This window comes from Agelaius phoeniceus, chromosome 6 (assembly GCF_051311805.1).
Source record: "Agelaius phoeniceus isolate bAgePho1 chromosome 6, bAgePho1.hap1, whole genome shotgun sequence".
Lineage (NCBI taxonomy): Eukaryota > Metazoa > Chordata > Aves > Passeriformes > Icteridae > Agelaius > Agelaius phoeniceus.
This window is the reverse complement of record NC_135270.1, coordinates 14,238,693-14,265,992: the sequence shown is the minus strand read 5'-3', so window position 1 is coordinate 14,265,992 and position 27,300 is coordinate 14,238,693. Positions and strand designations below refer to the sequence as shown.

At 37.2% G+C, this 27,300-nt stretch overlaps 1 protein-coding gene across 13 annotated transcripts in view; it reads left to right on the top strand.

Annotated features, from left to right (window-relative positions):
• Positions 1–27,300, top strand: part of SOX6 (SRY-box transcription factor 6) — a 370,587-nt gene that overhangs the window by 319,391 nt on the left and 23,896 nt on the right. For all 13 annotated transcript variants that reach the window (XM_077179864.1, XM_054635990.2, XM_054635992.2 and 10 more), the window contains one exon: positions 19,128–19,236. In XM_077179864.1, the coding sequence (XP_077035979.1) occupies positions 19,128–19,236 (109 nt within the window). The remainder of the gene's footprint in view (positions 1–19,127; positions 19,237–27,300) is intronic.

The following is a 27,300-nucleotide window of genomic DNA, read 5'->3' as shown; positions in this document are numbered from 1 at the left end:
CTGACACAGGTAAGTATTGCAAGGGATTTATGCTTGAACACTAGAACTCTCAATGTAATTTGAAATTAAATTCAAAGCAGAGCATCTTGGAAAAAAAAACCCCGTGTCTCCAGCCATATCTTTTAAGCAGAAATGTTTCAATTATAAACTAAGAAGGAAAACAACTAATCTGACTTTAGACAGAACCCTGAAGCCTGTAATGTATCACCAGCTTTTGTAGATAGCCCAGGAAATAAAAACAGGTCAGACGTTGTACCCATACTTAGAGATATGTTTTATCTGATCTCTATCTAAGTAGTGAGAAAGGTGATGGAGGCTGTAACTGCTCATGCACAGAGGGGTCACACACAGCCATAACATTGGTGCCCAGCTTCTGAGAGTTATGGGAGGAAAATACCAGTGCTAACATCAGCCCCTGCAGAAGAACACAGCCCCATTATCAAGGCCAGGTTTGTAATGGGAACCAGGTGCAGGAGGCTGTGGGTATGAAATCTTGTCAGGGCTGTTCCTCCAGCCCCAGAGATAGAAATATTAAAGCTCTGCTCATGAATTGTTGACTTTGTCTGTAGGTAATGTATGATGCAGCCTTTAATTGATCACATGCTCTTGCTCAAATGCTATTTACACCTGTGTAGTCACACTCGTGCCTATCAATGCACCTACTAAATTTATTTTTTTTAGGTTTACTTTGTATGCTGTGTGTAGCAAGACATACAAATAATGTATTTGAAATTTGCACATTAAAAATACATGTTCACTGAAACTGTGGAACTGACAGGTAAAAGACAAAAAGAAACAGTGGAAAATCTCTGGCATATGTAGGTCATCTAAATTTGCAGATAATTTAGCTTTGGTGACAGCTTATAGATCCAGTTTACACCTATTGAAGAATTTTCTGTGAGACCTTTGTTTTTAAACCTTTTGCTCAATTACCTTACTTTCCAAAATTGTCTTTATAAAACTGGTAGTTTTTGCATTTCAGTTCCAGTATATTAGATGTACAGTGAAATTCTTAGTCCCACAAGTCATGTAGAGTCTGATTAAAATAAAATCTAAATTATTTTTTCTATCGATTAAATTATCAAAATTAATTGAGTGAAAAATATGCAATCTTTGCAAACTATAAATCATGGAAATTTTACAGGAACATAAATTTAAAAAAAAAATTTGACCAGCCCAATAGTGATGTACAGATATAAGAAAATAAAAGAGAACATACCTATACATTAAAAGCCTATATGGAACATTATTATTTGAATGACTATGTACACATATATAGAGAGGCATACACATGTATACACACATGCGCACACACTGCACAGGGTAGAAAATTCCTATATTAGATGAACTTTTAAAGAATTTCATGTCTTCAGTTCAATGCCAGGAGCACTTAGTAACAAAATACTCTTTCCAGGAAAGAAATCAGCACAAACTTTTGGTATCAGGAGCTATTTTGACACTTGAATATTGGCTGCTAGAGGTTGTGCCACTACCTGTGTTAACAGCATTCTTGCTAAACACAGTTATGATTTTTTATTTCTGTTGTCAGGGCTACTTGAAGAGTTGTCTCACTTCAGGTTTTAGACCAAATTAATAATAGTGTTAATTATAATGATGATGATGATATTAGTAATAATGGGGACTTGTCCCCTTTCTTCTGTTGCCTTTCCAGCTCAAGAAAAAAGCCAAATACACTGCTTTTTCCTTTGCATGGGGTATTTAGATGTGAAAAGGATACAAACTTTGCCCCATTTCGGTCTTCTCCCTTAAATTTTGGAGCAACTGAAAATTCAAAATGAACAGAATTAGATTGAAAGATGTCTCAGGGATGTGTTGAAAAATTTGCACAAACCAACAAGGATATTTTTTTCCAAAAGATGATGTTCTGCCATAAAGGATAGTGTCTTTTTGATGACTGTAACAGCATAATGATCTTCTTATATACAATACATTTCCCAAGCTACTCGGGAGAATTTACAGATATATACTGAAATTTATTCTGTGTTTTTATTATGCTTCTCCACAAAACAATAAAGATAGGTTGAAAATTATTGTTCGAGCATAAATTTGCTGGAACAAGAATATATTCATTGATTTAAATTGTGGGTCAGAATGGCAGCTGCACAATCCTATCATATCACTTCCTCAATTGTCCTGAGAACTACAGAATACATTTGCATATTATTTCACACTTAGATACAAGCAGAGACATCCGCAAAAGTTACTTCCATTTTTTTTCCAGGCTCTGTGTATTCCTCTAAGCAAATTTGCTGCATCAAATGCATTGCCAATATAACTCTCTGCTGCAGCAGATAAAGTACAGCAAGGATAAATTTGGATTGCTTTCCCTGATACTTCATTACTTTCTAAAATTAAAAATGTCTCCCATTTCTCAAGTGTCATTAGGCTGCATCAATAGGTATGATAAATTCAAATTCACTCCCTGTTGTTTAAGGATATTTACCAAGCTGCCTGTTTGTGGGATTATGCAATACTTTTTGCTGGCTTAACTGTTCTGCTTCAGTCAAAAGAATAAGTATGCTAACAGGTAAAATTGTCTTCTTTTGTCTTATGAAAAAACTCGAGCCAATAATGTGAAACATTGCAAGTGTTTGTTTGAATCTGATTAATGGAGTTGGATCATGCTTAGTCCTTGCTTTGTTTCTTTCCAGAAATATTAATGCAAACGGGGTTTCATTTCTATGACTGTATTTACATTTGAACATGGACATTTGTGCACAATTAGGGATTTGCACTTTATGCCCAAATTGCTCACTCCCTCTTAATAAGAAATGGAGGCTCTGATGCAGCCCCCACTGACCAAATGAGGAATGCAGTATCAGGGAGATCTTCCAGCCCCTGATAAAGTGTCAGTGCTAATTATAGATCTTTACAGCAGCTCCCTGAACTCTGCAGCAATTTAATCTAGGGCTGCTGAAGGCCTTGCTGCACTATCCCTTACCACTGCCATCTTTTTCCTACCAGTGGTATGCCAGAGGCAGATTCATGGGTTTTTCTGTGGTGTTGAGGCTTTTGGATGCAGGAGCTGATAGATCGAAGTAAAACCTTTTCGTTACCTAGGAAGTCTTTGAGCTGAGAGAATTCCCAGTTGCCTTTTTTTTTTTTCAGGTAATTTAGGGCAAAGTTGCATTATCATTGAGTTAGGCACTGAAAACAATGTCATTTATCTTAGGTGTCCAACTGCAGCATAAATCAGAAGTAGAAAACCACTGAGCATTTAAGTGCATAGCTCATGCATAGCTTTAAAAAGTTGGATTGCTAAAGCAGTGACACTCATACATGTGTAGAAATTGCTGAACCTCCATGGGTAGTTTGAAAAGATAAGAAATACTCTAATTTCTGCATTAAATGTTCACTGCACATAGCCTGTTCATCTCTAGCCACATAATACTAACTCCACTAACAGGTCTATCTCAAATGGAAATGTGTAACAGGGTAATAAATGATACTCAACATCAGATTGCTCATATTAAAATCTTGTTCAAGTCATAGTAAGCCGTTATAACACTACTTAAAACCTTAAGTATGCCTAACCCACAAGCTGAAATTGCCCAGCTTACATCCTGAAAATCTACAGACAACATTAATTTCCCACTATTCCACTTTTATGCCTGTGGCCTCTAACATGTTGCAAATGCTTCTATAAGAAAGGCTAGAAAAACATATCAAATTTCTGTTCTATTCCACTTGCTGACATTCATTAACTGAGGGAGAACATTGAGACATGGTTTTGGAAAGATCTCCTCTCTACCTCCACCCGTTCCAAAGCAATTTATTAAACAGCCAGTAAGAGAAGTGGACACTTGTGGTTTAATGTCAGACCTGTGTTGATCAGTAGCTGGGTGCATGATTTCACTGTTACCTTGCCAAGGGCTTCTTGAGACAGCAGGCAGTGTGAGCATTCCTATCCCCCTGCCATTTTATTTGCATCCTGGAGTTCAATTGTGAAGTAAAAATTTCATTATGTTCCTCCTGTTTGGATGAATTGTCTTTTTACATGCATAGAGATTCTTGCTTTGTGCATCCCACTTTTCCCATTTCTAAAACACAGGAACACTCTTGGCTGTATTTTGGATGCTGGTACATTTGTTTTACATTCTGTTTAGAAGCCATCATTGGGAGGATGTGCATTAGAGCTGTATACAAAGTGAGTCACTGACACATCATGTACTGTAAAACTTCTTGGTCTGTCAGAGGTTCAGCAGTTTGCCAAAATGTATTCAGCTGCCAGCTCCCTGCCAGAATTCTGTTCCTAAAGCTTTTTGAATACCATGAATAAGATTAGGTTGTATGGCTGCACTCTTCCTCCCAAGGGATTCCCCTTTAAAAAGGGATTACCTGCATGACCTTTGCATAACTCCTGTGTTTTATTTTCCAGTGTCACACTACAGATCACATTGTGTCATCACAATGTCTCATTGAGGAAGGGTATACCAACTCTTAGGGCTTCCATTCAGAAGGAACCCAAAACTTAGAAATGCAAGGAAGACCTTTTCCTGTGGGTCTGCTCCCACCCTCTTGCCTGCAAGGTTTATTTTTCCTCTTTCACAGAACTGGAATGTTCACAGTTACAAACTGACCCTATACAGACTGGGGTGACTATCAGTGTTTGCAATAGCCAGCACACTCTGCTGTGCAGGATATCCATTCCATTCAGTCCAAAAGCCACCCATAGTTTATCAGGATGTACTCACTAGCAGGGACAGGCAAAAGGAATGAACTGCAGTATGGGAAATTTGTAGTGCATGTGTGAGTTATCCTACAAGGGAAGGTGATGAACTGTACTCCTTGCTTGGTTTACCAAGTGATTTCCCTCTCTCCCCACCTATGCCATGTTACTGTACTTACCAATGTGCTATAAGAACATAAAGAATCCTGTTAAAAGGGCAAACAAGCACCCAATTTCCTGGTTTTGACCCCACTTAAATTCTCCTAATGTAAAGCTTTTGCTATGTTAAGGATGCATCTCAGCCCATGTGCCTCTGAATCGGGGACTTCATTACTTAATCACCCTTCAACTGTTTTGAGATCCCAGTGCTGCAGTATTAGGATGCTCTTAGTGTGGTTCAGCCTATGGTTTAGGTAGTGGAAGTCTCTTATCACAAGGCAGAGGGGGGAAATTTTCTTGCAGTGATTGCAACGTTCTACTCCTTTGTTTCTCCTTTCCTTCTCTCCCTGCTGCTGCTCTTCCCTGTTGCTTAACTTCACCCTGCTTTTGCTCTTGTAGTGTCTCATGAGAAGAGCACCTTCATTGCTGTTGTGTGTCACATCTTAATTAACTAATAGGACAGAACACAATTTCCACATTAGAATTTCCACTAGCATCTCATGCTGTGAAGAGATAGTGTTTTTTCACCTCTCTTTGTTGTTTTGTGGCTATGTTCTCTATACAGCTGCATTCTTGTTGCTAAATCAGCCTTGGATTTGACTTCACAACTGAGCTAAATGCTGACCATTTTCCATAAGCAAAATACACAATTTATCACATTTTTGATTGCTTGGACTAGTAGGAATGGAGATAAAATTGAAAACTTCATTGTGAGTTATCAGTCACATTTTTTTTCTTTAATAATTCTATTTTGTAACTGATGACAGAACTCATTTAGGATCAGACCATTTTAGGCTGTGCTTTGATAGAAACCAAAGCAGTTACAGCTCCTGAGATGAAGATCTTTAATAGATTTGAAAGGCAAGAGCTATCTCAGTCTAGCACGTTGCCTCTCCAGTGCAAAGAGGTTCTCAGCAGCTTTAGCTGCAGCTCGCTGCCTGCTCAAGGACAGAACTATTTGAGCAATTCTGCTGTAAAAGCTGCAAAGGCTTTGAAAACAAAAGCTTCCCCTTTTATTAAACTGAAACATTTCACTGTTTGATTTTTCAGCATGACCCCACAAATAGCTGAATCAGATGTTTTAAAGTTCTGTGGACTGTTTGTGGGGACCAGAAGGTTAGAAGGTGAGGAATGGGACAGAACTTCACTCCTGCATAACTTGTCCCTGAAAATGCACTTTGAGTGTATTGCAGGATAAGGAATGAGAATGAGGGAAAGCACGGACAGGAATGTGAAAATCCTATAGTTTAAATGGTGGATTTACAACCAGATAGCTCCAGAGTATATAGCTCTTTCCTTCTTTTTTGGCATCATCCCTTTCAGTTCTCCCAGTGTATAATCATTTGAAATTCCTCTTAAGTCTCTGTTTCTAAACCCTAAGAAGCAGCAAACCTGAGCCTTGCTGTTTGCATTCTTCTGATATCAAAGCCTCCTCTCCCAGCGGGGCCCTTAGCCATAGGAGAGGTTTGAGGGAGGAGGAAGAGATGTTTTTCCTTCTCAGCTGCTGCACCAGATTGGAGGGTGGGGAGGAGAGAGGGATCAGACATAGTTTTCAATATTCAAAATGGAGGCTGGGATGTGGTTGCTGTCTGAGCCTGACGTGCTGCTCCTTATCACTGCTCCCCTTAGCTGATGTGACAGTGGGGCTGGAGCTGGGTGGAGGCTGGTACCTGGTGATGAAGAGTGCCCATCCTCTCAGGGAGTCAGGGAGAGCCTTGGTTAGTCTGTTTCTGCAGAAGCTCATACCCCAGAGATAGCTTGTACTACGAAGCTGGCAGTACAAAGATATTTTTGTTTACGTTTAAAAACCCGTGTTACGGATTTTCAGGAAGTATTTATTTATTCTTGAAATTAGCTGAGCAGGAGAATTAGCTAAACAGAGATGGATTTAGAGATCAGCACAATGCAGCAAGATTAAAAAAAACCCTTTCCATCTGAATTAATGAATTTCAGACTGCTTTTCATAAACTAGTTTTTCAGAAGTCATCTGTGAAGCCCTGTAAAAAGAATTTTTAAAGGTAACTTAATGGGATGGAGAAAAGGTTTAAAATTATCTACAGAGGCTGTTGCAGGAGATATTAAATATTGATTTATCTTGGAGTAAGAATCATACTAAAGAGTGAGGCTTGTAGTCAGATCAATTTATCTGGAATACAAACTATATAGCTGTATTTAGTACAATGTCAACATGAATCTTAAACAAGTAGATGTGAAAGGTTGATCATTTAATTTAAATCAATTGGCTTTCAAAATCTTCAATTAAAAAAGAAATCTGAACAGTTCAAACTGAACTACTCCTAAATGGTTCAGGTGGTTTAAAAATGCTTCATTTAGTCAGTCATGCTGAATCATAATGCTCTTCTGTCCATCTTGTTGTAGCTAGGAACAAAAATATATAGCAGAAGACTTCTCCAAATCTTGAGTTTTTAATACTTCATACTTGAAGTCCCAGTGTAAATAGTTCAAGTAATCTGGCAAATAAAACTGCAAGTAATTTTCTGCTACTTGCCACTGCTGCTGCACTGCCGAGGTTTTGGTCATAATATAAAAATTGGCTAAGATTGTTCTTAACCACCTAAAACTGATTATGCTCTGTTTTTAGGCATAAATAGAGATACCAGTATGCCAGCCAGTGGTACTGGCTAAAGCATTTTTCAGCATGTATAACAGTCCATAGGTCCCCAGTAGGAAAACCTTTATCCAAACGTGACATTAAAGCAGGATGTCTCAGATAATTTAAGTGTTACGTTTGCTTTTGTTTGTACTGTTTTCTTTAAACATATTCATTAGAAAAGAGCAGAGCCTTTAATGTTCCATGACTGCAAAATCCATCAAGCAGATTTATGGCAGGGGCAGTGTGGCATAACAGCCAGTGGACTGGCCTAATGTGCAGAAGTCCTGGGTTCAGCTCTCAGCTTAATCATTGACTTTCTGGGTAACCAGAAGATAATAATTTCCCCTCTCTGTGCCTGAAGATTCAGTTAACAACCTCCATTTTAGAATTATTTGGGTATTACTAATGAGCAGTGGTAAGCTTTGCAATTGTCTACATATATCATAGTAAAAAGCTCCAAAATACTGATTGCTTCCCCAGAACAATATTGTTCTCTTTCCTGTGAGACAGAGCTATAAAACATGATCACAGTTATAAAGTATACAAGTATACAAAGGAGTAAGGAAAGTATGAGGCAGGAAATTCCCTCTTACAGATTGTATTTATCCACAGAACAGCAAAGAATCTTCCACTGGAATGAGGAGCTGGAATGTTCCTTTAGTGAATTGCATGAACTTTTCCATATATGTCAACTAGAGTGGGAGAATAAGGATAAGGGAAAAGAGAGGAAAAAGTGCATTTTTGAATGCAGAGACATGCAGCAGGATACAGCTTATGCTTATACTGAAGATGAGGTCAAAAATAAGTCTTAAGTGGAACGTAAGTGGCTAATTTGTGGGTGAAACCACTACTTTTGAAACACCCATTCAAGGTTGGTTGTTAAGGTATAAAAGCATTTTCTAAATTGCATTGTTGCCTGGAGCAGAAGAGTACTTAATAAATATCTTATCTGGGAAACCTGAGACAAATTTTTCTCAATAAAAACAAAGGAAGGTTTATAAAATCATTCTACTTTTAAGGAAAAGCTAGAGAATGGATTTGTGCCAGTGGCATTAGCTATAGACTAGCAGTTTTCTCTTTGTATATTGCAGCAGTAAAAACACATTATTTTTTTCCACCCATACAAAGGTAATCCTTTTGCATTTAGGATGGTTTCAGGTGCAAGAGTTCCTGGATTCTGCATGGAAAAAATTGCATAGCTTTCAGTTATCCTTTTAAAGTCCTCTGTCATTATTTTGATTCATAATTCCTTCATGGAAGAGCTACTCGTTCCAAGACATGTAAATCTCTCCATATTTGCCTGCATTTGCTTGTCAGATATCACAAAGAGAGACTTCATCCTAGTTTTCAGTTGCCTTTTGCTTTTTTTGGGGTTTTTTTTGGTTTGGTGAATGAGCAACCTGGTCAAGTGGAAGGTATCCCTGCCCATGGCAGGAGTGCTAGAACTAGAACTAGATAATCTTTATGGTCCCTTCAACTCAAACCATTCTCTGACTTTCTGAATTCATAGCCTTCATAAATCCATTTTGGGCTGCTTTTGCCTTGATCATAAGTTTTAAAAACATAAATGCTGAGTAACTTAGTTCTGATTGTGTTAGGGAGATCAGTCAGTAAAAATAGCAATTTCACGGATGCAGAGTTATTCTTTCACTTCAGCCAGGACATTGCTTATGCAAGGTCTTGTCTGCTCCTTACAGGACTGAGTTCTTGGCTGTCTATTGTTTTATTCCTAAACAAGAATAATTCTTTGTGCCAGAAGGTCTTCAATCTACCTGTCTCAATAGAAAAATAAGAATGATCAGTAAGAAGGATAAAGCCTCTTTTTGAGCCTGGAAAAAACCTGTTTAATTCTTATTCTCAGATTCTGTGTACATATAAGAACTCCACACTTTGGCCCTGATTCAGCCAAGTGCATGTAGTCCATTCTTCATATGCTCCCCTGGAATGAAATACTGATTATCCATGTCCTTGAGGCCTCTGTTAGACTGGAGTGGAAGTATTTGGCACCTTGCAAGATTAAGGTCTATATGAGGCTGCAAGAATTTGCAACTCACTGTTTTATTTATTTATTTTTTTTTTTCTTTTCCCAGTTGCATGAGGATTAAAGACAGTTGAGGGGGTACATTTATATTATCACAGGCATTACGTACATCTTACTTGATATTGTAATCATGCAAACAGTAATCTTACCTTCTTGACATAAACAGTAAGCAGCACTTTTTCCTGAGGCTGAAATAATCACAGAAAAAACATGGCAGTGATGGAGGTATAAGAGACAAAACACTGCATAATGATGTTATTATCATTGTTCCATTGTCACCCATCCTTACACCTTAGTGATATGATCCTTTTCTCTCTGAAGGTAACAAAAGAGGCCTGAGTATAAACAGAGCAATATATAAGCAGCAATCATAAAATGCAACCTGGAAAAGTGTACTTAAAATTCTACCAAAAAAATCATCTTGATAAATACAGAAAAAGCCTACTTAATCTTTGTATGCATGGTATGCAATTATATATTTACATCCAGCACAAGGCAAGGCATATACTTGAAAACAGTAGCATTTGGTGGGATTTTGCTAACTGCCTTGATTGCATTTCTAATTCCAAATATGAATATGAACATTTAAGCCCAAGTGTCTTTTGCATCTCCAATTTAAACTGCTTCAGGTGTCTTGCTGAACACGGGATGGAACGGGCATGTCTGGAGGCTTGTGTTGTTTATAGAGGTAAACAAAGGGGTGGGTACCCCCAGTGCCTCATTTGTGGTGTCTGGGGTTGGGTATCCGTACTGCCAAAGCCCCTGCAGGATTTGCTCTAATGGAGATATTCAAACCTACACCTACAATATACAATACTATTCACGTTCAAAGGTTGCTGTAACAAAATGCAACAAATTTTAGTTCCTTAGTTGAAAAAATACTGGCAAATAGAGTATTTGAAGTATTTGCTTTTATACCTTTATAACTACTAGCCATGTGTCAGGTAGGAAATTTGCATTGATTGAGATTTGATAATTGATTATTGCATCATGTAGTCAATGTTTATCAAAGTTTTTCCAGCATTACCTATAAGTGTCCAAAGCTCTCACATGTGCCTGTCATAAGGAATAGCTGAAACAATGGAATGGGAGTGTTTATGTGAATATAATCTGTCTTTCTCATAGCTTTTATAGGTTTAATTTTAAACTTATAAACGTCCATTTATATGTGCTTCAGTTTGCATTTTATTCACAAAAGAACATCAGATTGCTTCTGAAGATGTTTGACCAGTGACATTGTGTGCACATCTGTCTGGATCTGTGTTTTCTGGATTTTTTAAAAGAGCTTTATTGTCCCAACTCCATGTGTGGATAGTAGTTGAAAGCAACAGCTTTGTGCTGTTGAGGTTTGCAGAACACCGCAATGAAATTGAAATTGGTGACTTCTTTCTCCCTTTTATTTTTCCATTCCAAAAAAGTGCTGTGCTGAACCTAGAATAGTTTTGCTGCTTGTTTCACTGCTGTGGCTTCCTTCTAAAACTGGGTTTTCAGCCTGGAATATATTAGCAGGTGATTAAGAGAGATTCAGAGTTTTGAGCTAGTCACCAAATCCTGTTCTGATTCTAATGCGTGAGAATACCTTCAATGAAATTTAGTCACAAGCATAAAAATCTGGGGAAACATGCAGATATATGTACAGAGTTATGAAATTGTCTAAATTTGGTAAAAACATTTTTGTTCACTTTTTTGCCATTTAAATGGCTCCATTTTAAAATACTTGTTGAAAATGAGGCCATAACCGACAAGGTCCAACCACCTACTAAATTAAACTTAAATATAGATTTACATTTATTCCTTTGTAACATTTAGCCTAAGAAAAACCCCTTCGTTTTGCCATATCCTTGCACTTTTATTCTTGTAAATCAAATGTTAGAAATTTAAATGAACATTCCAAAGGTCCATGAGTAGCTATTGAATTGTTTCCCTTTAGTCGCTTTACAGCACAGAATTAAAAAAACCACAGTCCTGCTATTTCCTAGTAGAAATGGATGTCAATCATAATTTGTGTTTATTTTTGTCTGTCTCTCAAAAATGCACATGTATGTGTTTAATTAGAAGAAAATATTGGGGTTTTTTTTAATGGTTGCATTCAGATCCCTTCTAATTAAAAGGTAAATTATAGATTTGATCTATACCATTTACCAGCTCTTCCTTAAATTTAGCAATGTTACAAAAGAAAATTAACTTGTCTCCCTAGAAGGCTCCCAATTAACAATCTGTGGAGTTGGTCAGGAGGGAAGGGAACAGCAGAGAAGTCAAGGGAATTTCTCTTTGACGCAAGAGTTTGAACAGCTTACACTCTGGAGCACGAGATTTGATTACCTTAGCATGTGTTACTACAAATGTTATTAACAGTCATAAAATTATCCTGCTTTTTTAGAAACAAGTGACAGACCAAGCTTTGGACTCTTTCTGACCCCTGGCAAATTCTCCAGCATTCATAGAGAATTATGCAGAGTGTAAAAGTAGTAGCTCCTCTTGTTTGCTTTTCATTTACCAGCTGCTAATTTAATTGATTGTCCCTTTGTTTTTTAAGGACTAATTTCTCCTCAGTCTGTGGTGGAATTTCACAGTTTGTGTGATTTTTTTTTTTTTCCCTTTTAGTCTTTACCTTTTATGTCATTTTACTGTAGGCTGCTGCTTGAACTTGCTGCTGAAACAAAGAGTTAATCACAATGGTCTCAGATGCTGCCATGCATCATGCCTTTGTACATGAATAAAACGTTGGAAACCGCATGAAAGCAGTAGTTGGGTTACCACACAACTGGATATGCTTAAGTCTAAACGCTTCATAACTCTAACTACTGGGGAGTTGCAAACTTATAAATAACCTTGCAATTGGTTAAAACCATATTAAAACCATATGAACAAAGACATAAAGCATTTGGTTAAGGGGGCTCAGTAAATGCAGTAATCCTGTTGAAAGTAATCTAACCAGGGCAGATCCATAGCTTAGGAGTGCCTGTAAAGCATGGCAATAGTTATGGAGATGGCAATATTTCATGTGCAGGAGGGCATAGTATTCTCCTTAGGTGGAAATATTTGCTATCAGTTGTTTTTTTTTTTCCCTTTTAAAAAATAGTTTTGAATTGACAGACTTCCTACTAAAAGCAGGCTTCCATACACTGAAGTCTATAAACATCTTAGCATCTGCTGAATGCTCCTGATAATCAGAGAATTCATTTAAATCCTTCTTATTTATGTTCAAGATCAAGATGGCTACTGCTCACACTAGCTGAGAAGAAGCTCTTGGAACTCTGATCCTTAAAATCAGGCTTCCAAAATAATTAGCTGAAACAGTAGTTTAGGCAGTTTACAAGTTGCCTATATACATTGGCATTTACTTATCTGGGGAATTTTTTTTTTTTGTTTAGCCCACTGGTTTCTAGACTAGATTTGTTTCTAGACGCTTTAAATTTTGATGAAATTGCAATTCTCAATTTTGACTCCAGAACCTGGTTCTTGAAAGACGTCTCATAATGTGACAATCACTGTGAAATTCTGTTTCTGACCAACTTTGGAGTGTTTTCTGCTTGTGATGGTCCTGCCCATGTCATATTGTCACATGGAAGCCAGCTGAGGCTTGCCAGGCAGGCAAAGAAATTTTACTGTAAATTCCCTGTTATCTGCTTTTAACCTCTTACTTTTCAGTTAGGCTTTGATATGGAAGAATATATTTGAAAGGAGACCTAGTGGCTTCTCTCTCCCCACATCTTTTCAAGCAAGCTGTTTGCTTTGAGGCACTGCAATGTGATGCAAATCTGTAGTCTGTCGCAGGGATGCTGGTCCATGCTGTATGTTCAGCATGCAAAGATATTGCTGGAACAGTTTATGAACAGCATAGAGGCCCCCAAAACCTGGAAGCAGCAGTATGTCAGGGTGAAAAACCACTCACTGTGCCCCTCTTGGTCCCTGAGATCATTGAATTCAGGAGTTTCACTTACAGAAAAAATAAAGAAAGGGCAGGTTGTGTCAACATCACAGGTGTCAGCATATCCTTCAGTCCTAAAACCTGTAAATCCTTGGAAAAGGTACCCCTTTTATCTTGTACTATCTTAAAATAACAGCATTCCTACAATAAGTTTGCCTGCTTTGCTAATTTAATTTCTGTTTTTTGGAGCAGCTCCCAGTGCTGTGATATTGAAAATGAGTCCTAGGCATTCACCGCAGTTCTGCAAAACCAAGGGCCATGCTTTCAATTGTAACAATAGTGCCACTATTGTGTTTATCTCCTCTGCCATCCAAAGAATTCCAGGAGTTGCATGCCTGCACACCAGTGGGATGATTGACATTGTTGTAATAAGGTTAATGTTTAAACTTCCCACCCATAATAACTAAAATATCCAGAGATAAGGCTGAAAGTCAATTTGTAATTATCCCTGCTGTGCCAAGCCATTGCAAAAGATTCTAAGTGGAAGGTAATTTAACTTTTCAGTCCCAGCTGTTAAAAAGTAGTAAGAAGAAGGTTGAAAAGCTTGAGGCATTTGTATCTTGAGTTTCCAGGGAGGAGGAAAAAAAGGAGTTGTAATTCCTCCTCATTCAAACTGGGAATAATTTTCTCTGTGTTCTACTGAAAATGTCCTTTTTATGTTTTGAATACATTAAGTTGTTTGCTGGTTGTTTACTGTCCATGGTACATGAAGGGAATAGATCATGGTTAGGAAATAAGCTACTAGAACATTTAGTATAGAATAATTCAATTGAAATACATTTCATACATAAAGACAACATGTGATAATTATTTGTAGTTATTCTAACTAAAGCACTGTCCTCAGAAGAAATAATATCCCTTCAGTCAAATGTTCTGTGGCTTCTGTGAATGACCCATATTAATTCGATTTCTAGAAACTGCCTCTTTAAATTGATGTTGGGTAACTGCTTCCATGCTAGACTATTGAAATAAAGGTATTACATCATTGTCCAAACACGTCTGCTTCAATAAAAGTATTTGTTTGCAAAAAAAGATATATATTTTAAATCTTTCACACAACCATCAGCATGCATGCCATTTTCCATTTCAGGCTAAGCATACATTTCAGATGTGGAAAAAGCAAGCATGTTGAAATAATTTGAGGCATGGGTATAGTCAGATCAGTTTTGGTAATCCAGAAGGGAGGGGTGCCCAGTGTATTATTACGTTTCATATATTATTTTTCAAGAGATGGATGCAATCAGTCATCTTCTCGCATATGGTTTGAAAAAAAAATTGTCTCGCTGGCAAGTAAACTGTTATTTAAGTACACAATCCACAGTACTACAGAAACAGTTTTGCCAAACTTGTCCAAGTATTCTCACATCCTTAAAGATGGTATAAATATCATTTATGGCAAGCAGTTTACTTCAGACTATATGGAATGCCTTCCTGCTCCCCTGATCTAAGTGTCCCAGTTTGCATTATGGCCTTTATTGCTTCTGTTTGATGGAGTGATCAGTAAAAATTTAATGACACTATAAAATAATAAAAATGTCATTAATTTACCACGGATCCTGGATGCAGTGGTTGTAAAGTTACATTAATAAACAGAATATTTTTTACAACAAAAAGCATTGTTACGTGGGAACGTATAAATAACACACATAAATTTAAGAGCAATTTTACTGTTAGCACACACATTATTATGGAATAGCCAATAAGTGTATAAAACATAGTATATAAAATTTTATGAAAATATACTGTGCACATCAAAAATTCAGCTTTTATCTAAGTGCAGAGAAAAGCCATTATTGTGTGCTTACTGTTTCATTGCTGTTCTTTCGCAAGATCACAATTTTATATTTGTTTCTAGTCATTTGAAGTTTGCAGCCTTTTCCGAGGCAGGGGCTACGGCTTCCTTTTGCTTTGCTCCCTGCTTCACTGAATCATTCTTTTTACCTTCCACACGTGAAGAAAGAATTGATACTTTCTGGCAGAACGTGATGGGAAAAGTTGCTAATTTAATGCAAAGCTAAAAATAATGCCAAAGGGGTTGCAAGGCTTGCTTGGCGACACTGGAAATAAGGGATAACTATCTAGCAGTCTATCTGTCATCACTGGGGCTGCTCCATCACTGACTGTGATAATATGTGAATATGATGGATGCCACAGCCTTGTGGCTCATAACATTTAACATTCATCAGCTCTCACTAACGGGGGCTTTATAATTTAAATATCTTTATTTAATATGCAACATCTACCTCATACATCATAATTTCAAAGCACTTAGAGAACCAACAGTCCTGCAAGACAGTTGAGCAGACTTTAATTTTTTCAATAACTTTTACGTTTTCTGCATGTTTGTGACTGACAACGCATAAATAAGTGCCTAATCATATCACAGAATGGAAAATTAAGGTTTGGCTGCTAAGAAGGTTCTTTTTTCTCTTCTTTTTCTCATTTTGAAGAAAGGATTATTTTTACTATGTGTTCAAAGTATAAAGAAGCACAAAGGATCTGATTTGTGTTGGGAAGTGCTTTCAGTTTCCTAATGCAAACTCCAACTGACTGTGTTGATCTTGTCGCGAGAAAGTGTTGTCAGTGTCATATTCTAAAAAATTTTTGCTAAGATTTAAATGGAAAAACTTAAAGTAACTATACATTACAAGCTCCATAGCCAGCACAAAAATAAGAAAAAAAATCTGTTCAAAATAGGGGTCAAAAGTGCCTTTCACAGGGGAGAAAACACCTGCACCTATCCATAGCAGTGCACTTTATAACAAACTCACCAAAATTTTCTGCTGATGGAGGTTAGGCAGGCAGCAATATTTGCAGTAACTGATGTACATGTGTGCAGATGTGATGCATGTGTAGGTAACATATTTGTTCGTGCAGCTATGTAAAACCATTTATTTTTAATGAAGGGATGTCATTTTTTTTTTTTTAAATCTAGGAATATGAAGTAGAAAATCAATCTTCTTCTTAGTCATATTAGGGGAAACGTGTTCTTTTGAAAGATTTTTAGTCTATTTTCTTTAGGATGAGTTCAAGATGGGGGCAAAGACAAATCCCATTGAAAAGGATTCGAGTTTGGTGGGACAAGTTTCTTCTCTTATTATAAATGTTACATGAATTTGTTGTGTTTCATGGAATTGTAAAGGCATCTACTAGATAAAAGCATTTTTAGTATTGAGGAAGATTTTCCTATTTTTAAAAGTCCTCTGAATTTGTGTAAACCCAATGCAAATATTGAACATTTTTTATTATCGCTATGATGATTATTTTCAGTAAAAATAGCAAGAAAAGGAATGAATTTAAAAGGCATTTCAAATACCTAAATATATCTATCTTTGTTAAAGCATCTCATGAATTAGGAGGGGGTTATAAAATAACGATAAATACAGCTCCTTTGTTTGACAAGAGCAGGTATTTTTATGGCATAAGTGCTTTCATTTTAGTGATTCTGAACCTTATCATACAATTTTCCCTTTTCTCCTTCCATGTCAAAATATTGATGTTCTTACAGAAACTTTTTCTTTTTTTCTTTTTTTTTTCCCAATTTTCCTTTTCTTTCTTTTCCTTTTTTTTGTAAGAGAATATTTTCTGGTAAAATCAAAGAGAATGAATGACTAGAAAGATATTCCAAATGTGCATATTGATATGTAGCTGGATCTGTTGATTTTTATAGAAGAAAGGTATTTCTCCTTTTTCTGAAACACTCTTTAAGGCTGTTCTTCCAAGAATACTGCAGGTGCTGTATTAACATCCTTTAAAAAAAAGCTTTTAGTGCAAATATTTTGAAAGAGAAAATAAATGTGCCAAAAGCTGTTTTCTTAGCACTGATCTTTGTTTTTATCTCAACTGCAAATCAGCCCTTTGCAATGGAACACAGTATCGTTGATAAACTTATTTTTCATTCTCTCTACCAGTAAGACAGATCCCATCCTGATGAATCAGGTGTATTGTTACATTGCAGAACAGTTTTCAGCAAAATATTGGGCCTCTAGTATTATAGTGCCTTTCTACAGTCAAATTTTATTTTGTAACTCTTTCTCTTCTCTTGAGTTCCTTTGTGTATATAAGCTCCTTCACCAACCATGGATTTTACAGAAGAAAACAAGTGAAGTAATTAACCAAATATAAAATGCAGAGTTATTTTGTCTGACAACTGGGAGATTCTGAGGAACTTTTAGAAATGCATTTAGTACCTGAAATGCCTCAGCTGCATGTTCTGGCAAATCCAGTGTCAGACTGAGCTTTCTTTTCCTCTGCAAATTAAACAGAGAATAATTTTAAAAATCCATGGCTGAAGGAACCAAAAGCATGAGGAATCAAAACATTCCTACCTTTTCCTGATGGGGTTTCATGGCTGAAACACAATGACAATAGAAAAATAATAATATTGGAAAGCAGGAGCAGTTAGAGGTGGAGCAAATGAGGAGTCAAGGCCGTGTTTTGTCCTGAAGAACATTTCCAAGTTTCTACCATCTTTTGGGAGAGATTCTCCCAATGTTTTCTCCTCGTGTCTTGTATGCACAGCACAGAACTAGGTCATTGAACAATAGACTGAACAGCAGTCAGCACTCTACTTCTGCATAATGCATTAAGTATAACATGGAGAAACTACTCGTGGAGCTGAAAGCTGGTATTTCACGTCTCTAAATTCAAGCTGACATGACATTTAATATTGTTTCATAGTAATGAACAACAAGGTCTCATTCATTCACAAGTACAACATAATGCCAAGTTTAATCTGAAGAGGTAACAACAAGGCAAGAGGGAAAACATGCTATGTTCCTTCAAATGAGAACGCTAAATTAATGATAACCATTGAACACTCTGCCACTGATACACAGCACTACAGAGACCACTATTGAGAGACAATATTACACTGCCTTTACAGTGCCCTTGTCTAGGAGTGAGTGAGGAACGGGGTTCACATATAAAATACCTTTCAGTTTCCAATTTCTGGTTCCAGGTTTCCTATGGAGGTCTCCTGCTCTCAAAAGCTTTCTGTTTTTCTGGGAGTGGGCATTCTTTTTTCCTTTTTTTCTTTTTTTCCTTTTTTGTCTTCTTAAGTTCCCTATTCACTGAGGTGCAACTTAAATTTCTAGACAAAATAATATTGGTTCTGTCCTCTATTATTCCTTCCTTCAAATATTTGTCTTTGAAAATCTCTGCATAAAATTCAGACTTGTGTTTTCACAGAGGTATGAATGCAAACTTAAATCTCAGAGTGGGGAAAAAGTGCTTTTTCTTCATTAAAATACCAGTGCATTTTAATACAAACTCTTCTTTCAGCTTCTGAATTTTCATGTTTCCCAAATGCCGATTGTCTTTTTCAGTTGAAGTTGGAAAATAAGTGGAAAGGCAAAGTGAGCAGCATCGATCAGCACTGTGTGCTGCCAAGAGTGTTTTGTATTTGCATGTACAATCGTTTATGCATTATGGCACTGCAGATCAAAATAATCTCAAAGTTTCTGTATATGTTTCACATTTAAAACTGATTTTCATAAATGCAAACATTCAGAATCTGTAAAAAAAAAAAAAAAGAAAAAAAATTGTCCTTGAGCTAAAATTCTAATTAGATGCATTCATTATTTGTTCAGATTTAAAAAATAAGGCATGTATCGATGCATACCCATATGCACTGGCATATAATGAGAACTATCCTATATGGAGCATTAAGAGTCCTTCTGTTCTTTTCCAGGAAAGAACAAGGTTTGAAAATTTAGGCCCACAGTTAACAGGGAAACCCAATGAAGATGGAAAAATTGGCCCCGGTGTCATCGATCTTACAAGGCCAGAAGATGCAGAAGGTGAGTTGCAATTTTGACCATGGGTTATTGAACACTGCACCACAGGCTGATGTGGCTGAAATACTGCCAGTGTCATAAGTACTGCCTGTGTTACATTCCAGGGTAACACTTGATCGATTTCTCTCTGAATTTGTGAGATTTCAGTAGGTCCATAACAAAGTGTGGAGACGTGAAGAGGACTCTGTAGCCCTCCAAGCCCTTCTGCAACACAACTCTCTTTTTCCCCAAGCAGCTGCCAAATAAGTGTTTGCATTTTATACTCTTACTAAAATTTTAGGAGATATTGAGAAAATTATCTCAGGAAGGATATGTATCCCCTATTTTTTTTTAGTGTTGAGCAGCTTTGAAGAAGGTTAGAGCATTTTCAGGAATCTACCCATCGTGCATCACCTATTCAAGATTTAGCAAGCAGAATTCTATTCATAGGCAGCTATCAAATGATAATGGAAAAATGCTTCACATTTTCTGTATGAAAAGATCTTTTTCATTATGTAAGCCTTCAGAGCACTCATTTCAGCGAGAGTTTTATATAAATATCTATATGTTTCAAGCCCCAGGTGGAAGTCAGTGTTTTTCAGGACTGAGTTGAGTCTCTAGCAGGATTACCATGCATGCTCTAGAAGTGGATGTCACTGGGATCCTCTCTATCCTAGGACACATGGATAATGTACTCTTCAGATAGAACATTATGCAGGATTTTGCCCCCTCCATTTACTTCTGCTTGAGAATTATTTTACCCTTTTCAAACTGGGAGAATTCTAGTTATTGCATAAGAAGCGTAAAATACTACTGAATTTTTCCATTAACATCCAAACATCTGACAAATCCAAAATCTGGGTTTTTTTCTTGGATCAAAAGAATAGGACCAGTAAACTTTAGGGAGCTATTATTTATGAGCTTCATTTATTCATCCTTAATACAGTTTGACTGGCCACTGTTGTATCATCTGTAAACAGAAAAATAACAAACAGAAGGTAGGCAAAAAATTTTCAGACATGTGTTTTGCAACAATTCTTTTTTTTTTTTTTGAAAAAAAGAAACAGGAGATACATGGACTTTCCAAAGCACTTTTTGACCAATCAGTTATTTTTAAGGTGCTTTATAAAGAAGCAGTCATCCAGCAGCAATATTTCATATTTCAACATGTTGAAGAATATTTTTTTTGGTCAGTTTGGGTGAAATTTGCAAGGGGATACTTACAGATACACAGTGACTGGTTTAGATGGCATCAGGCCTCTGACCCCATTGTTGGTTTAGCTAATTTCCTTCAATTCATCCATTCTCTTCCTAGTGCCCTTAATTTAGTGTCTTGATACCCCTTGTGGCATTGGCAGCCTCCCCTGTTACTGGATAGTGCAGAGAGGAGCTCTGCCACATGTAACCCAAGCTCCAGTGATGTGTGCCAGTTTAAGGACAGTGTGCATGTCTTCCTAGAGCTGCTGGGGGGGGGCACTTTGAGGCGTGGGGCCTTGCCACATTAGAAATACGAGTTCATGAATGGATTCAGATTTCCAGAATTTGTTTAGCAGCCAAGAGGTATCTCTGGAAAAGAGAGGCTGGGTGCATGGCAGTGCTGAGCTGAAAAAAAACATTGGCAGGAGTTCTAAACTGAGCTGCTTATTTGTCCTTCTCATTGTAGACAAGGTGAAGTTAGATGTTAGCTGGACGAAAGAAAAATACATTCAAAATATAACCTGAGTTTTGCCCCTTATATTTGGCAAGCAGGCTAAGAGATGGCACTTCTAGCCTAACATAATTTACAGCGGAATTGCATTGCAGACAGTGCTGCTGAAATATCAGCAGTTAAACTGTGGTCTCTGATATCCTGTAGCATGCTACAGACTCTGCCCAGCTTCTAATTATTGTGAAACTATTACAGATCTTTCTAGGTTTGTCAAAGTTTTTTATACGTCTTCCCATTATTTTGTGCTTCCAAACTTCAGCCCTGGGTTACTATGAAACTTGGAAGCTTATTCTTTAGAATCATAGAATCATTTAGTTTGGAAAAGACCCTTAGGATCATCAAGTCCAACCTGGCATTGCCAGGTCCACCATAGATCCATGTCCCAGAGTGTTACATCTTTTAAATACCTTTAAAAGGGGTGGTGACTCAGACACTTCCCTGGGCAGCGTGTTCCAAAGCTTGACAACTCTTTTGATGAAGAGTTTAAACGTCCCCTGGCACGACTTGAGGCCTTTTCCTCTTGTCCTATCACTTCATCCTTGCAGAAACAATACAGGCACCCATGTCTCTGCAGCCTCCTTTCATGTTGCTGTACAGAGTGATAAGGTCCTCCTGAGCCTCCTTTCCTCCAGGCTGAACAGCCTCAGCTCCATCAGCCTCTCCTCATCAGACTTGTGCTCCAGACCTTTCACCAGCTTTGTTTCTCTTCTTTCACCCCCTTTAAGAATGCCTTGCTGCGTTTCATTGTGTTGCCACAGTCACAATCTCAGGATGTCAATGGTTCCTAATAGGCACAGTCATGTTCTTCAAAGGCTTCATGTGTTTCACACCTTCCTTTCTGTATTGTCATTTTTACTTTAAATCTTCCCCCCCCCCCCCCTCCCTTTTTTAGATACTATTTGAATGCAGGTTGCTGTAGAAATCTTTAGCTAATATTTTTGTACTTTATGTGTGCTTTTACACATATAAAACAAGGAATAAAGATTTCTGAAGTGACCTATTGATGGCCAACTTTTGATGCCCTGTCTTTTCTTGTCAGAAGTTTATCCAGATCTCTAAGGCCCAGGGGCAGTTGTGACAGAGTGAGTGGATGGATGTTAGATCTGCCTGGTGATTTTACTCTCATCACCAGAATTTTAGGACTTCAGAGTTATTAAATTGACTACATTTAGGGAAGATATTAACAATTTGCAGAATGTTCTTTTAAAAGGGTGGTGGGGGCAGGTGTAAGGGTGGGGCAGTGGTGTAGCAGACTTTTTCCGGTGCTAAGGATTCCACATTTAATCCCACTGCTGGCCATAAACTGGGGGAAATGGAGTTTGGGTTTTACTCTAATCCCCCCAGTGGTCTAGAGCAAAGGGGCTGTGGAAGTGCAGTTCCACTCCCTGCCTACCTGCACGCCCACATTTCCATAGGACACCAAAGTGTGCAGAGTCATGGTGCATGTCTGTCCATCCCAGCAGGCATTTGAGATAGACCAGATCTGGGAAGTGCTCCTGATTCCCATCGTTTTGACACAACATTTAAGGTTCATGTAATTTGTCAGCAGACATATCAGCAGACTTCTGTTTATGGAATGACTTTGTAACAGGACCTAGCAATGATTTCTCTCTACTCCTTACATCTTTTCTATAACATATGGCTGTGATCTGGGTCTGACATGATCAGAGTCATGTTTTCCTGTAATTTTAGGAGTGCTTGTGGTACTGGGTCATTGACCAGAAGTTGAAGCTACAGACAGGTTTTGGTGTTGTTTTTTTTTTTTTTTTTGAGTCATGAATTGTAAGTATTGAAATTCTTTAAACTTGGAAATTAGATAAATATGAAATAGCATAGAATGATTTTCTTTTTAGCTTGTTGTCCATGCCCAGTGTGTGAAAACCTTTTTAAGATTAATTAAAGGTAAGATTTAATTAATGGTAGCTAGTTGTATTTTCAGAGATACAAAGCTGTCTTCAAAGTTTATATTGCTCATAATGAGCTCGCAGTCATCTGAATCGAGGCCTGAATTAGGAAGAGTTTTATATTAAATATGACATAAACCAGTATTTCTATTACTTCTTAGCCACCAGCAGGACTGAGCTAACTATATTAAAAATCATGCTCAAACTGTATTTAAAACATTGCCACTTACTGTGACACCATTGATGAATAATCCACAGCTGTTAGACTTGTATCATTACCTGAAATCCCAGTTGCCATGTTAAAATATATGATACATTTGTGGTTAGCAAAATTCAAAAACATGATTTCAAAGCCTCATAAACATCTGGTGACTGGTATCCAAAATTAGAAACAACAGCCCGTTGTTTAGTTCTCTAAACAAGGATTTTTTTTTCCCCTGAAACATTAACACTTTAAAGGAAACATAATTCTTTCTGTAGCTGGCTTCATAATTTTGAACATTTGAGGTTGTCAGTGCTGAAATATTCAGGGATGGACACACCAAGGCACACTATTTAGCATTCTAAATACTAAAGTATCTAGTTCTCAGTTATTGAGAACATTGGATGATGTGAATAAGATTTTTTGGTTCGAGTTCTAGAAGAAGATTTTCCTTTCACAGATGCTCACTTTTGGGTGATGGTGCTGCTTCTTTTGAATTGTAAAATGTGCTCAATGTCAATGGATCCTTCTAGTTTTGTGGATGTGGTCAAATTCTTGGAAATTTGTAGGAAGTGTGTTAAGGTTTTGTTTTCTAGTAGATAGAAATCTGCAGGGTAGACCTAACCTTTCTGTTGACAATTACTGATTTTACCTTAGCTCAGGTTGCATTGTGGTTTTCTTCAGCAGTTGTAGTCGGGGATTCAAATTCCATCAATTTCCATCAATTTCCATCAGGTCCAAAGACCTGATCTTCATTTCTACCAAAGAATTGGATCTATTAAAATATAATTTTCTTGATTGGATCTTAGTCTCAGAGTAAAAACATCTTAATGTTATTGTTTTGCCCCTATCTCACTGCGAGATTTTGTAAAAGAGAAAAAACTTACCTGTAGCTGGTTTTCTTTAGTGAAAATATAATGCATGGCAAAACAAAATTAATTTTTAGAAGGCAAATAGAAATAGATGAAAATGCCTTATTAGTGCTTAACATTTAGTTCCCTCCCTGGTAAGAGGGCAGACATCATGCCCAGTGTTTTGCATTACCATTACCATTAGGTGTATTATTAAAGGAGCACCTCTACCATATGCTCAAAGCCTCAACAACCTCATTCACACCCAATAGCAAATAATTGCTTATACAAAAGGGAGAGGGTTTCTTCCCTACTTCAAAAAAGGTTGGCTCTGAGCAGCTGAAGAGGCAGGTGAGAGGGAACCGTACATTTACAGGCAGATCAACCTTGGCAGGCTGCCAGGACGATCCAGACCTGTGAGGTAACTTGTTTAACACCCTCCCGTGCAGAAGTGTAAACAGCAGGTAGCACAGGCAGGGCAAAGCATCACCTACTTTTGTGACAGTGCTTCGTAAATACCGGAGGAAAGAATTCCTCTCCACGCCAGAATTTGTCGCACATAAATATTTGTAATAGTTGCTATGGCAGTTGAGAGGAGAAAGATGAAAATCAGAAAACAGTGAAAGCTGTCTGAAAACAAAGAAATGTATCCAGAGAGTAAGCTCAAGTACTGGAATTTTTATTGCCCTGAATTCTTGTTATAGGCCTTTGATTGCAAAAACACCACCCCAAAACAAAACAAAACAAAAAAACAAACCCCAAACCCTCCAAATCCAATAAATATATCTTTATATTTAAAGATAAAATATATATTTATATTAATATATCTTACATTAATAAGCCCAGATGCTAAAATGTGGCCTTCATTAATTGTAGTTGCCATTTTTAACATCCATGAATCTGATATTGCCTTATTCTTGAGTGATATCCTTAAATTTTCCAGAATAACTCATAACAGATAGGAATCTGGGATGAAGTACTTAGGCATGGTATTTCAGTTGCATTGGATGAGATTCTGTGCTTCAGCCCTGGAGTAACTCAACACCTGCAGATGGGATAGGAATAAGATGCCTTTGAGAACACCCCATCACTTTTCTGATGGCAAACACTTTGTGCATCTCATTGTTGCCAGCATCCCCATAACATTTTAGAGGGGGAACTGAAAATCCTGTGCTGGGAGTGTATGGACTGATCTTTCCATAGCATTTAAACTTACTCCTCTCAAGACACTAATATTTACCATATAGTATGCTTCTCATTTTCAGAATAACAAATCTGGGTATCCTCCACAACTGTTAACTTTTGATTTTCAACTGCCTTAGGTATTTTTTTTTTCTACTGCTAAATATGAGGCTTTCTTGTCTGACATTTCCAAGCTACAGTAATTGATTCTTATAGAACAGTATCTTTATTTTAAAAAATTACACTTAGGATTTTTCATGTTGTACAATTGGCCACTTTTACAATGGCCTGAGTTTTAAATAGGGGCGCCTATTAGCACAGTTATAACTAAGAGCTTTTCACAATTTCCATTATATAGTAAAACATTATTTTCAGGAATTTAGAAGGTGGCTGTAAAAAGCAACTGTGGGCTGCAGTTTTACACAGAAAATCTTCACCCATGAGAAAATTATTGTCACAAATGCTGAAAGCATCAGTCAGTATGTGTAGCTATTTTTAGGTGGAGTGACTGAAAAATTAAATATAGCAATTCAGTGGTTTAAAACATTTTTTCACACTCATGTACAACCACCAGGTGTAAAACACCCCGTGGTCCTGATTCTCTCAGGGTTTCTTTGGTAGTGCTCCAATATGACAAAAGAAAATTTTGTACTATTTTATGACTCCATAAAATAGTGCAAAATTTCCAGGCACAACTGAATTTTCAGTTGATGGAGAAAGCTACCGTTATATCATACTGAGTGAAGGAGGGAGGAATCTTGCCCTTCTTCCTTAAATCTTGAGCACAGGGAGTGGAGCAGAAATATGAATACGCTAAGGAAAGAACATCATATATTCTGGCTAAGCATGAGCAATTGGTACAGATTCAAACAAGCCCTCTTTGTACAACTGTCTATTTTTCTTAGTCTAAAATGTGAACAGTTTTCTCCTTCAGGAGCCTCAGTATCTCAGAAATAGAAAAGTGTTTAGGATCATTTGCCTTTCTTCCATGTACATATGCAAAGTGTCTAAGCAAGTGCCTAGTGAAGAGCTTGGTAGCAAGGGGAAAATATTTATTTAATTTGTATTTTGATTTAATTTCACAGGATCAGTGGTCCAAAGAGTGTGTAGTGTGAGCATTGCGGTGTCTTCATAAATTCTACAAATAATAAATGATTGTGTTTTCAATTTGGCAGGAGTGGTTTCACAGGAATTAAAAAAAAGGAATGATTCGTAAATTTTCATGTAAGCCCCTCTTTCATGGTAAACACTGTATTTTTTATCCAAACCAGGTAACTGTGCTCACATGTTAAGACATGCCATTACCATATTTATAAAAACATCTTCCTGGTTTTGCTCACAAATCCCAAATGCCCAGGGGTACCTTACTTGAAAAATTAGCCTGAAGAACAGCTCCTGTTAACATGATGTTTTTGCTTCTTTCTCTTCATGTTATATTATTTATATTATTTACTAATTACATTATCACTTGTTTTAATATCAGCACCCTATGTGAAAGGCAATAAGAAATGGCCTATGCATATCCTAGCCCCAGCTCCTTGCTAATTACTGATATGACAAGTGAAAACAGCTAGCACTGGATGGAAGGAATTAGTTACATTGATACAAAGAATGATGTTGCATCATTCAGAAAGTGACAAATTATTGAAGATAGAATGCAGGAAATGGGTCACTAAAGCCGTGGCTGCAACCCATTTTCAAGTCTTTTGCTTTTGCTCTGCATTTCTTAATAACATGTAATTTGAGGGAGGTGGTTTTGTAAAAACCTCTCCCATTGTTAAACATAATTCCCTTTTACAAACTACATTGTACTTAAGCTTTTAAAAATCATTGTTTTGGTAAAGAACGTGTGAGCAAGCAAAGAACAGTGTTCAGCCACACCTTGAACAATGCATCCATCAAATGTGAAGTCAGACTGCCTTCTTTCTCTGTCCTTAATTCCCATCTGTCATTTCTCCATCTTAAAACAAAACAAAGCATTGACTGAAGTATGAATGGATCACTATGGCCCTTGTTCAAACAGGACTTTTTCAACATAAAAGCTTTTAGGGATGACTGAAGACTGCAGAATTAGGCCCTGTGTTTTAAATTAATGTTGTATTTTCTGGATGTTTTAGGTGACACTCATGTCATGAGAAATTTGAAATGATGTGAATAACAGCTACACTGGCAGTAAGGCTGTTACTTTTATGGAAACTTTTTTATGTTAAATAGATTAGTGCATTTTTCTTTGCATTGCTT